The sequence below is a fragment of the Pieris rapae genome, chromosome 3, assembly GCF_905147795.1.
Source record: "Pieris rapae chromosome 3, ilPieRapa1.1, whole genome shotgun sequence".
Taxonomy (NCBI): Eukaryota; Metazoa; Arthropoda; class Insecta; order Lepidoptera; family Pieridae; genus Pieris; species Pieris rapae.
In genome coordinates this window covers 3,309,681-3,323,046 of record NC_059511.1, presented here as the reverse complement: position 1 = coordinate 3,323,046, position 13,366 = coordinate 3,309,681, and the positions used below count along the sequence as shown (strand labels likewise).

Sequence of the window (13,366 nt, the reverse complement as noted above, 5' to 3'; positions counted from 1 at the left end):
TGATCACGTATTCCGTGTGAAGCCGTCATGTCAGGCTTAGTGTCACGGCGCCCTTTGAACCCACCTCTCACGGCTCAATTGATTCACTGTTTTATTGTTACGTGATAATTATATTAAAAGTCGCAAGTGAAATTTAAATATCTCCCCATCGTACACAAATATGCTCGTACATCTTAATTCATTAACACTGTTAAGATACGCTAAGTGTAACTTTGAATCAAGACTAAACGACTCCCGTATTACAAAACTATTGGACATCATAGCCCTCTAGCATCAAGAGTGTCCATGGGCGGCGGTATTTAACTTAACATCAGGTGACCCTCCTGACAGTTTTCCCCCTGTTCTATAAAAAAAAATTACATACGGGAGTCATTATTCGCGTTATCGCCTACGAGTGTATATAATATAAAGCTATCTATATGTCATGCCCGCCCGCAACTATAAAATATTATTGTTTCAATATGTTGAGTACATATTCCCATAGCAATACCCCGCAGCATTGTTGTTAGTCAATCATATATTGATATTATAAGCAAAGAATGTCCCTTTAAATAAATACAGCATTGGAATACTCAAATGAAATACACGTGCGTTTAATCTGCGAAATGTCTCTAGTGTTTGCATACAGAATAAACAGAATCTGTAGGCAGCTCGTTAAATTGTCACGCTTCATAGCACCAACAAATAAACCACCATAGCAGTACGATATTCAGGGAAATATTAAAAAAAAATTGATCCCTTGATTTACTTGTCAATGTGCCTTGTCTTATAACTTCGAGTTCCATCTGTGACAGAAAGGAAATAATGAAATATTTTTTTTATATGCTGTATTTAAGTAAATGAAAACCGTAGTGATAAATGAAGAAGCAAAATTTTATGTCCCTCTCAGCGGTAGTTTTGCGTTTCTTAGACAACCTAATTCTTGAAACTCTTATCCATAAAACTGAATTCTATCACTCCTTTACTGTGCAAAGTATCCTGCTATGGAGTTCCCCACCAATTGATATTAGACGAGCTCAGTCTTAAAATTTATTTAAAAAGCTTCTTTTTGATCATTTTCTTTCTGCCTCATAATTAGCTCTGCTTATATATATTAATTATTCTTAGTTAACCTTTTGATTGGCTTTTAATTTTTTTTATACATATTTTTATTTATTATTATTGCTATTTTTTATATTAGTTATAGTAACGTGTTATTTTGAGTTTTTTTTGTTTTTTTGTTAATTATTTTGCATTTATTGTATTCTACCCTCTGTTTGTGTTTCTTTTCCTTTGTTTCACATTAGGGTTGCATGGAAGAAATCGCTTGTAAGCGATAAGGCCGTTGCCTTTTGTAACCTGTTTATTTTTGTTATGTGTATGTTTTTGTATAAGGTAATAAATGAATAAATAAGATCTTTTAAAATATTTAAATAAATCCAAGGACTTGTTTAAGATCAATGTTGAATTATAGAATAAAGTTTCAGTTTGGAGAGCGCGCTAACAAGTATTGAATAATGTGAAGTTTAATGAGTGCGGCCAAAGAGCTGGATCCAATTAGGTCTTGTTCAAACATCGGTAATTGAGGGATTAATTGAATTATCCCGGATTAATTACGCCGGGATGCGCAGCTCTTTATTATTAATTAATAATGTTAGATTTTCGTCATTAATTATTATAAGTGCTCATTAAAAATTTGCTGTCATCGAAGTTCATGCCTTTGCATGATTTTCATGTCAGCAAAAAGAATACGCATTTTAATTAAATACGTTTTGTAAAGGACTAGTCTGTTAGAAACGATTCGTCAGGTAAAAAATTTAAATTGTTATATATTTATTTATGACTATATAACTTTATAAAGTATTCACAATATTCTTAACCTATATAGTAATAATAACATAATAAAGAAAAAAATATAAATAGTAAAGTTTGGTCCCTGTGGGACTTTGTACCTTTGTACCTGTCTACCTGTGTACCTTTAATGCTGGCATTTCTTTGCTATATTGCAATACTTATTCGTTGAGCGAGAAAGGCAAAAGCACTGGGGTCACTGGTACTATCTACCAGGCGCCAACTTCAATCTTTAATTAGGACTTGTGAGTATGAACATAACGGCCCTAGAGTCTACTCGAAAGGTAACAAATTCAAAGTAGATTAAAGACTCAATTATATTATCTTATATTAGCCGTCTATTACTTTCCGACTAATCTGCGATCGCTCCAGCTTTTGTCCGAGGAAGCCCCTAACATGTCAACACAAGTAGTCTTGAAATTAATAAATTAGATGTTTGTAGTAAGATAATATTTTCTGTACTTGACTAGATAGCTTAACTGAGGATAATCTGCCATAGCTTAATAGTTAATGCCAAGACGAAATATTTAATTCGATCGACCCAGTATCACCGTAAGATTAGCGCGTTCAACTCGATAATAAAAGTATCGATTTGTCGTTAACAACTCCCAATATTCTTCATGTAGCTTTGTTATTTCGCCGTGAAAATGTTAACACAAGACTCGAGTGCTAAATGTAGGAGAAGGGGGGAACTGTTGAGAACGTTCAAGATAAACGGAACGTGTTTGCGGAGCGTTTTCCGCAGCTAATTAACTAAACACACCGAGATAGTACTAGATCGACTTGCGAATCGCTCCTCGCTGAATAAACACCGTTTAAAATAAGTTCAAACTAAGCATATTATACATAAAAGTGTTCTGAAGTTAAATATTTTATTAATAAAAAATACTGTTAATGAAATACGATTTATACACAGCTTGCCAGCTTTATTTAAATATATTTAATAATAAATGTTAGGAGTATATATAGTATATGTGGTGTCTTAGTAGTATGTATGTATAAGATACCTGTATAATCTACGCAGGTAACTGAATATATGAGAACTAAAAACCTAGCAACCCTACACCTGCTTAAGTCCTACAGTTTTGTACAGTTGTACCCTAAGACAAGTATTGAATATATAAATAAATAGGAAATGTGTGCAACAAAACACCTATGGTACGGAACCCTACATGTGGAATCAAAGGTTCATAGTGGTGGGATTTTCTCAAAGCTATTCGCGTCAGCCGTGTCAGTGGTTGACTAATAGTCAAATGAAATCTGAACAGATATTAAGTCATAATTGAGTTATATGAAAAGTTGCAATTAAATCCTAGTATTACCTTATTATTGAAGTGTATTTATACAAGTTCATACTCGTGAGTACCATTCGTCCCAGTTGAGAAAGGTCGCCAACCGGTCGCCAATAAAACGTACGTTAATAACTATGATCAAAGTAAAAACAAAAAAAAAGCATTATAAGCTTAACCCTTAAACTATTTGAATTCGTTTCAACAACGATCTATTCATGTGATTATTGTTTACCATACAATTGTATACTGTATTGTGCAATGAAGGTATTTGATAGTGTATAAACGAAGTACAGCGGTAAAACCAACAGAACAGTTTAACTATTAGAACTGCTACATCCGCTGATCTGAGTTGCAGTTAATTGGCTCGAAACGGTTGCACTATTAATCATTTAAGTAAAGGTAGTAGATATTCGGATAAAGATTTCCACGCTATACATTTGTAAAAATTTAAAACAAGCTAAATGTATAGTAAAATGTAAACGTCTCCAAAGTCTATTTATTAACCTCCAAAAAAGTGTGGAAATACGCGGAACTGATGTGGACATTCATAGTAACTACGTTTGAGGTTTTTTCAAAATCAAATCGGTATTGTTCTCATGGACCACAAAAGTCCAGGTGGAACAAGGATATCGTAGTTTCAAGCGAATTAATATGATAAAATAATGAACAGTGGCTCAGTCGGCTTAACTAAGTGAAACATCGGGCCTGCCGGGGACGTTAATAATACACGCCTGTCTGTCTGATGCGCTCCGTTGCGCTATTACTGAAAATGTACTGGGATTGCAAGGGGTTTGATAACACCTATCATATCCTATATTTAAGTATAATTTTAAATTCTAAAAACACATAACTAAGGCAGATTCTAGATTAAAAACAAAATTTTAATAAAATTAATAATTATTATTATTACAGCAGTAACAGAACGGACCAACAGCCCTGTTGGGACGGCGGGAAATGCAGGGCCGTGCGCCGTGTGTTCGACAGGCAATGGTACGCGATCAGTACCGGCGAGCAATGCTGCGCAATATGGTCTCGAGGCGGGTACAGCGGGCCATCGGGTTTGCGAGGCCTGCCATTGTCGCGTTTTGCGAGCGAGTCGCTCCCGGTGTCCGGTGCGTTCCTGCGCCGGCCCACGCGCCCAACGCCTACGACATCTACCGCCCGCGTGGCACGATCTACAGCTGAACGACAAGAAACCTATTATGGACGAGTTCAGTAAGTACACCATCACTTGCATTTGGACCACAAATTTTTAGTCAAAATTAAGAAGGACATTTTCGCCCATTTAGACATTAATAATGCTTTTATTGAGTCGAGTTTTGGGGACAAACCACGCGTGTACCTGATTATACCTAGGATTTAAAGAAAACACTTTTTACTGGATTGATGCTATGTATTATTACACTTATAATTATTTAACGTAATTTTACATTTTTCCGACGTTTCGCGTGATTGGTCACGGTGACTGAAGACAAAAGGTGTTGAATGTCAAAAAGTATCACAGCTGTGGAAAACTTCTTGACGTTGATAAGTTTAACAATACATAGCTTCAATCCGGTAAAATGTGTTTTCTTTAAATGTGTAAAAGCTATGCTAATAAAAGACAAAACTAATAACTAGGATTTCCAAATACATAAATCTAATGATAAAACTTTTTGTTTCCAGAAATTCCAAGTACACTAAGCAAATGCTGCCTAACGTGCTTCAAGCGGATAACGCGGCGGTTAGAGGCGGCGGGAGTTACCTCCGGTGAGCCGTCCGAGGAAGAGGCGTCTCGGTTTCGGGCCTTGCTGCGCGACTGCGGCACGGCCTGGGATCGAATGGCGGCCACGAGCGGTCGCAGCGCCGCAAGCCTCAAGGCCTTTTACTTCACCTACCGCCGCCGTCTACGTCTCGACGCCGGTTCACCTCGAGCGCGAAGCGGTTCTGATGATAGCGGCAGCTCGGGGGACACAGACACAGCCAGTGCGGGGTCACCGCGGCCTCCACCATTACCCGGCCCGCGGACTGACGCCGCCGCACCGCGACGACCCAAACGAGACGAGTATGACTCCTCCGCCACTGAGACGGCTGACGAAGAGAACGACGCGCCCAGCGCTAAGGTCCGTCCCACATGTATTTCTATATTTAATAAATGCGTTCTTAAAAAGTACACATGTAAGAAGTGAAACTTTGTTGTAAATTAATGATTACTATAGTAAAAACCACAACAGATGATTTCTAGAATCTCTTAGAAAAAATGAGCTTTCTCACTATTGCTCTCTCCCTACTCTCGCTCAATGGCTATTTGCTTCATGCTACTATGGCCCTTTCTAACTCTCTCTTTCAATCGGTCTCAATCGTTCTCTCCCTTTTATTCGACAAAAACGCTGCACATATTCGTGACGCTAATAATATTATTAAACCCCTCATGCGCCCAAAGAAGTTTCACTTCAAAAAAAAATCAACTCGATACTAATTTAGCGTTTTCTAATCAGACTGCTGCCAGCGGGGTGAGTGCGGTGAGTACAGCGAGTGCGGTCAGCGTTGCGACCGCTGTTAGCGGGGTGAACGCAGTGAGCGGCGTCAGCGTTTCTACCTCCAGCCCTTGTGTCAGTGCACAGCTAACCGTACGTGATGTCGTGCTAAACATGATCGAGGTCAGCCTCATGAAAAACAGCCGGCCGCCGCAACATCCACTCCCTCCTAAGGTATACAAATATTTACGTTTAATAAAATAAAAAATAAAAAAGCCTTTTTATTTCCTACAAATATAACTTTTCACATTGGCCCATCTCCAAACGCTTACTTATCTAATTAAAATTAATACCATCTTATTTTTATTTATTTTCTATATTATTTACCTATAACTATTTTATTTATTGTTATTAATATACTACTTATATAATATTTGCTACTATATATATCATATTTACTACTAGATAATATTTACTATTACATTTCTTTATTATTACTTTTTACGTTTAATACTAGATGTTAAAAAAAACAAATAAAATGAAATCCTGCTTATAAAGTAAAAAAAAAAAACTTTAAAGTAAATTTTATTTTTCAGCAACAGCAGCAGCCGCAACAAAACCACGAGCTGGCGACTCTGACGGTGGTGAGTGGTGGGCAGCACTCAAACGCAGTTTCCCCCCGGGGGGCCACGCCGCTACCCGCTGAAGGAGCGCCCGACCTCGTGCTGCTGCAGGTGGACCGACCAGCTCCTTCCCAACCGGATTCCCTACTAGACCTCACCGTCAAGCGGCCGCGTCTAGACCGACATCCGCCGCCCTCGGTGAGTGTACTTTGGAACGCGTGGAATATTGATCTATGATTAAATTCCATATGTGGTGTGAAGTGGAAGTAAATTTAAATTAACAGTCAACAAGCTAGGCAATTTATGAAACGTCATCAATCCAAGTCATTTGTCTAGCTGTTTAATCAATTGGCTGAATATATTTCAGGCCGTTGGTTAAAAGGCTAGGCTGTTAATTGAACGGCTGAGTTAGCTAGTTGGCTGCGGCACATATATGACAACAAAAGTAAGTGCTTATTTCTAAATGAGTCAAATTTCTTTCAGCCTTACCGAACAGCTGATTATGCTGCGGGATACCGGGCAGCGGAGCGACAATCGCCGACGCAGTACGCGGTAAACAAACCCAAGCCGGCGGCGTCCCCGCGGCCCGCCCTCAAACTTCCTAACCCCAAGGGGTCTATAACGTTAGGCACGCCTGTCGAAAGCCGCTTCGAGGCGCAACGTACTCCGCCCGACCCCAAGACGGGCTCCATCACGGCCGGCACGCCACTCGCCCCTCTACACCATCTCCCAGACAAACGCTACTTTGACCGCCGTCGCAGTCCGGGAGGCGGCTACTATGCCCGCCCGCAGTCGCCGCAGTCCTTTACAACGGTAAATTTATTTCTTAACACACAAACAATACACATTAACTCTTGAAAAAATACTGAACTAGAATTTAACACATAGAATTTACAAAAACAAAACATAATAATTCTTAATAAATTAAATAATGTAAAATCATATTCACAATTATTTGAATTAGTTAATATACAAATGACTTGCCCAACAGCCACCTAACGCCGCCACCTCCCGTGGACCGTATGGGCTGGAGCGACGGCAGATAATGCTGACGGACTTCATCACCTCCCAGCAAATGCACCCAGCGGCTAGACGCGATCGTGACCAGCAACAGCAGCACCAGCAGCCTCAGCCGACCCAGCAGCAACATCAGCAACATCAGCAGCACCAGCACCAGCCGATACAGCAGCACCAGATACACCAGATCAGACGGGATCGCGACACGGTGTCCGTGATTCAGAGGCATTCGCACACCTACTCGCATCCCGTACCGCCACCCGGTCAGTGTACTGTAGTTCTTTTCATATCTTAACTTTATATATATTAAAACTTTACGTGTATGCGTCACTGAACTCCTCTTAAACGGATGGACCGAATTGAATTAAGTTTTTTGTATGCGTTTGGGTGGCGCCTTGGATGGTTTAGGTTTACAAATCAGCCCGACAGATGGCGCTGCATCGGTACTTTAAAATTTTGTTTAAAAGCCTAATCGCTTGAAATATCATGCAGGACGATGTCAATTAAACAAAGATATATATGTATGTATATATCTTTGTGTAATTGTTAATTTACCAAAAACATTTCTTCGACGTTCTTAGTTGTATGACTTTTTTTTAGTCAGCTTTAGTGAACGTATGTCTTGCGTTTATTCAGGTCATGAGGCATTCACTTCGCTGGTAAATGCGGCATCGGCAGCAGCTGCTTTGCCTGTACCCCGGACCCGAGAGCCTGACCCCGACAGCCACCACCATCACCATCCCCAACACCAGCAGCATCAACAACATCAGCAGCACTCACATCATGATATCAGGTAGCTTACTTTATCAGCCAGTCGATGGGAACTAAAGTGTTATATGTCAATATATTTGTAAATCGATTTTCCAACATACAAATATACAGTATTTACATTAAATAATAAAAAAATATAAATAAAATTTACAGAAGCAGTAGAGAGTTCCCGTTGAGTGGAAAGTACGCAAGTGGAGGCCCCGGGGGCCCCGCGTCGGGCTACGACGAGCGCAGGCCGTATGACCGTGCGCCGCCTGCCAGAGACAGGTACGGTTTTATTATTTTGATGATAATTGCTTTATTATATAAAATTAAATTGATAGCAGATTTCACAAGTAAATTGTTTTACGCATTTAATAAAACAGATGAAATTCTTAAATTTATTAAATGGTTGAAAAATATTAAATTTTGTAAATATAATTACTACTTAAATATTGTAATTATGAAATATTTTCTTATAAATAACTGTTTTGTTTCCGCGTTAGTCGTGAACGGCTGGTGTCATTGGGAGGGAGACGGTACGTTGTCGATGATCGCCATCTACACGAGCATCATCACCAGGTAACTGGACCTTTTTTACATTACTGACTCATATAAACTATTGTTTTTTTTAAAGTCCTATCTATATCTTATATAAATTCTAAGACAATGTGAAACAAGTTTTTTAAAACTGTATAAATCCAGTGTTGGTCTAGTGGCTTTAGCGTGCGATTCTCATTCTTGAGGTCGTAAGTTCGATCTCTGGCTGTACAGTAATTCATTATCTATGTTCGCATTTAAAACTCGGTCGTATGGTGAAGGAAAACATTGTTAGGAAACCAACTTGCCTGAGACCGAAAAGGTCGTCGGCGTGTGTCAGGCACAGGAGGCTGATCTTGAAATCTGAGGCCAAGACCTAAAAAGGTTGTAGCGCCAAAAATATTACTATAAAAACCAAAAACCCGATTCTTGTGTAATATGTATTTTATAGGTTTTTTGCTTGTCTATATCGATATAACAAAGCTTAAGACTCCTTTAATATTAGCAGGTTGTATCGAGCCAGGAAGAAGCCAAGCGGTTCAGCAACAACGCAGCCTACAGCATCGCTGGCAAACCGCGACCGCACGGGCTCGAAAGGAAGGATGCGTGAGTGACATATTTATTTAGTACCAGCCTAGAGTGGAGTCAGAGGACTAGTTCTCATGTGGCTTCTTCAACTATGATGTTCTCCGAACGCCGCGGTGGCTTGTATTGAGCCTTCATGAACACAGGAAATATTATAGTCCATACAGTTTCAGAACTGTCATACTATTATAGGAACAAATACGACCGTAATAAAACGGATTTTTGATTTTTTAAAACATCTAATATGAGATATTTAACAACGCAACAAACCTTTGAGTGACGAGTGTGGTCCGAGCTGGTTAAAGGGTTATTTTTCACACAAAATTATTATTTTCGGCACCATCGAGATATCGAACCTGAGACCTTGTCATCTGCAGACATGCTCACCAATTAGGCAGTAAATACGTCCGAAATTGTTAGGTTACGTTTCGTTTCGTGGTTCCAGTCGCGGTCCCGCAGTGAGTTGCCCGTCGACGGTGAGCAGTTCGAGCGGGCCCCCGGCTCTATCCGCCCCTGCCCCGGGGGCCCAGGCCGCGGGGGACAGGGCGCGAGGCACGGACGGCACCCTGACAGCGGCTTCTCTCATCAACGCCATCATTACCCATCAGATTAGCCAGACTACGGATCAGAGGTTCCCGGTGAGTCATCAGATATCTGTGTAAAGCGACTGTTTTCCAATATTTAGTATGAAAATCGAAGTTATTCAAATAATCCTAACAATGTCTCATGCTTTACTGTCGTTGGTTCCAGAACTTGATACGTGAAAACGATTCTGGACCTCAGGGAGAACGTGTCCCTGGCCCCGGGGAGCGGGTTGTCGTGGGTCAAGAGAGGGGCCCCGAACGACGCGACGAACCACCAGTCAGCGCTGCGCATACTACGAGCATTAAACTGGGAGACCTGGCCTCTAATATTATCGTCCGCGACTTCAGCAGTCCAAACCCCGCCACCCTTATGCATCATAAGTGAGTTTCCATATATTGTAGATATTTAATATATGTATACTAAAAGAACAGAAATCACCAAAATATTACTTATAGGTGCATGAAGGGCTACCACAGTACAAATTTAAATTTAATATTAGTCAGTCAACAGATTTTTACCTAACTTACATTATACATGCAAATGTAGTTTCCACTATAATATATATTTATTTAATTATTAAAGTTTACAACATATATAATGCTATATCTACTTTATTCGTTACAAAGTATCTTTTTTAAAATATATGGAAAACATAATTAAGATTATATATATATATATATTATAACTAAGAAATATTTATTTGTTTAGTAACAGGTTAGTTTCCAACGTGGAACCCTATCAGGGTAGCGGAGGAACGAGCGTTTCGAGTGGAAGCGGGAGCGGAGCAGGTCCGGCCACCAGCGGACATTCTTACTTTGAACCCGTTTCACCGACTGATAATCAACCCACTAGGTAAGACTTCAGAACGCGTATACACAAATAGTACTAGTGTTAATTCTATTTAACGTCTCTCTATTTAACGACAATCTCCCTAAAGCGTTATGAGTTGGCTTTGTTTGATTTAGTTTTTCTTCCATACATTACTACACTTTACATAGCATCTCAATAATGACAACATTAAAGTATTAAAGTACACATATTTAGCAAATAAATGGCGAAGGTTTCTCTATTCGTTGTGGAATTCCTGTTCAATCGTGACTTTTTTAATTCACGTATTTATTTATTCTTATTCTTTATTGTTGCTTTGTAATTCATGAACCGTCAGCTAAGTTTTTGGTTTGTTAATTATATAATTTTCAGTGTTACTTGTAATTTTGTTTTGTTGATTTGATTATCCTTGCAAGTAACTAAAAAAAAGATATATGTAGGTAAACCTTAATATGATTTTTTGGTTTCTTCTTTATTAGGCTTGTTTGAAAGACATTAGGCCGCCTCTAGTATCCCTAATAATTCATATTATTAGCTTAAATTTTAACGTATGTAATAATAACATTTAAATACATAAAATAGTTGTTAATATGAATGTTTGTTCAGCCGCAGTGATAACCGTTACACGAGTGGCTCGAGTAGCGTGAGCGGAGTGAGTGGCGTGAGCGGGGTGAGCGGGGTGCGTTGCGGAGTTTTAACGGCGTATGACTATGTGACGGCGCGTATCGTGGACGTCATGAGAAACGACTCCGAGGCTAAGCAGCTACCCTTCACAGCCGAAACCAAGTTACCCTTCAACACGCCTTACACCTACCCTTACTCCGCGCTCAATGTCGCCACACCCGCTGATCGTAAGTCTATACAATCTTTATTGCCGTATACAAATATTATATTGTCATCAAAATAAAAAAAATCACGTACACTTTATAGATTTGTCAAGATTTAGTTATTATGAATAAATTACATTCGCCCGTCCTCAATGTATCTTATTTCTCTGCAGCGAGCGGGGGTCCAGGCGTAGTGTCGAGTGCGCCCCCTCCCGCGGGCCCCGCCCCTCCGGAGCCCGCGCCCCTTATGTCGGCGCAGTACGAGCCCCTCTCCGACGAGGACTGACGACCGCCGCGCGCCGCCGCCGCCGCCCGCGCCGCCTCCTAGCGCCGTCTGCGGAGTTCCCTCCGCTACGTAACCGATTACGGGAAGCGTCTTCGACGTGTCCCAAATCATATTGAGCCGGCCCTCGCGACTCGTGAGGGCAAAGGAGATAGCGGCGATTCGGACGTCAAACAGAAGAGCGTCGCTCGCTCGAGCGTCATCCGTTTCTCGAGCGAGTGAGGGCACCCGAGTAGGTTTCTTGCACGGGAGCGGCCCCGACGTATCGTGATAGAGACAATTTGTACATTATTAAATTTAATTACGTTGTAAGCACTTTGTTATTTTATATTACGTTAACTATGGATCGACCTGACTGTAAATATGTAGTCTGTGGCCCATTCGAAGGCGATATTTATTGAGGCGACGACGAGCGACGGCCGCTCGGCGGTCGAAGCGTGCAAGAAATCTATTGCAATCGGTTTATGATTATGTATCTCAACGAATTTCTACTATAAGACTATAGGTGAAGTGATATAATGTTCCGTAGAGTAGCGCTTGTGTGGTTAGGGCGGGACGAGTGGGACTTCTGGGCCGCTTTCCTACTTAAGACTTTAGAACATAACAAGTAAAGAAAGCGAGCGATCACGAGGAATCTGCGCTTAGTGATAAATGCAACGCGAATGCGCTTATGAGCATTGTGATAGGAATTTATATTTTATGTTTCACGTATTCACCGCTAAGCTGTATATTGATAGATTGTATATTGGTATGTAATACGGCCGCAGTCGGCGCGTAGTCTCGCTCTAGGTAGCGGCAACCGTTGGAAACAAAAGTCTTCCATCCCGAGCACATTCGCAACTGTCGTCCATAATGGTAGGCCGAGTGGTGTGACGTCGGCAGATTCCTCTCGGCCTCCGTCGCCGGCCGCGGCTCTACCTTAGTAAACGCGTAGCTTTTTCATTTCTCGTTACCTGTAAATAGCGCATTTTTTTTTTGTATTAACGACGCCGCGGCGCGAGCCTCACTCGTATATAGTGTATATTGTGGTATATAACGGTTAACGAATATCGAGTAAATTATATACATATTGTAAAAGTGTATGGTTATTATGTAAACATACTGTGCATTTGTAATTATACAGGTTAGATATAAGTACGATAGAGATTTTTTCAGTTGTAGTTAGGTTGGCCGAGGCCGTCGGTGTGCGAGTGTGCGTGCGAGCGCGTGTGTGTGTGCGTCCGTCCCCGCGACACGCGATGTCGTAAACTGTGCCTACCCACATATTATTTCACTGACTCTTGTTATTTATAACATGCAACAACACATCACTGCCATTAAATATTTTTTGTTAGATTTTGTTTAATTTCCTGAATCGCATTGCGTATTTAAATTATAACTCGACTGATCTGGTGCAAGGTGTGCGGGGAGCGGGTCGCGGCTAAACATTGTGATTTCTTATAAACTTATAATGTAAGTAGACGAAGGAAAAGATAATCCATGTATGTCCCATCTATGGAAACTACATAAAAGGACAAAACAATAAATAACATTCAGGTATTATGTGTTTTATTTCGACTCGTGCCCTTTGTATTTGTAGAGGCGCAAAACATTATATCAGGTAAATTTAAACGACCTATATGCCTAATAATTAGGGAATCTTTTTTCAAAGAAAATCCTACAATAAGTTTTGCCATGACCTCTAACCACCTCCTTGAATTAAATATGATGCTACTACGTGTAGACATGGTTGCCCCGTTTCCGTTTCCTG

General features: G+C 40.4%; 1 protein-coding gene across 4 annotated transcripts in view; it reads left to right on the top strand.

Annotated features, from left to right (window-relative positions):
* Positions 1-13,155, top strand: part of LOC110991378 — a 70,745-nt gene extending 57,590 nt beyond the window's left edge. For 2 of the 4 annotated variants that reach the window (XM_045634623.1, XM_045634620.1), the window contains 15 exons: positions 4,035-4,337; positions 4,788-5,224; positions 5,600-5,812; positions 6,175-6,399; positions 6,685-7,014; positions 7,193-7,481; positions 7,855-8,011; positions 8,143-8,256; positions 8,475-8,550; positions 9,014-9,114; positions 9,539-9,731; positions 9,844-10,058; positions 10,387-10,530; positions 11,113-11,357; positions 11,507-13,155. In XM_045634623.1, coding sequence (XP_045490579.1) covers positions 4,035-4,337; positions 4,788-5,224; positions 5,600-5,812; positions 6,175-6,399; positions 6,685-7,014; positions 7,193-7,481; positions 7,855-8,011; positions 8,143-8,256; positions 8,475-8,550; positions 9,014-9,114; positions 9,539-9,731; positions 9,844-10,058; positions 10,387-10,530; positions 11,113-11,357; positions 11,507-11,619 — 3,155 coding nt within the window. In that variant the 3' untranslated portion in view covers positions 11,620-13,155. The remainder of the gene's footprint in view (positions 1-4,034; positions 4,338-4,787; positions 5,225-5,599; positions 5,813-6,174; positions 6,400-6,684; positions 7,015-7,192; positions 7,482-7,854; positions 8,012-8,142; positions 8,257-8,474; positions 8,551-9,013; positions 9,115-9,538; positions 9,732-9,843; positions 10,059-10,386; positions 10,531-11,112; positions 11,358-11,506) is intronic. The other 2 variants (XM_045634621.1, XM_045634622.1) reach the window with 2 other exon arrangements.
* Positions 13,156-13,366: the final 211 nt, after the last annotated feature.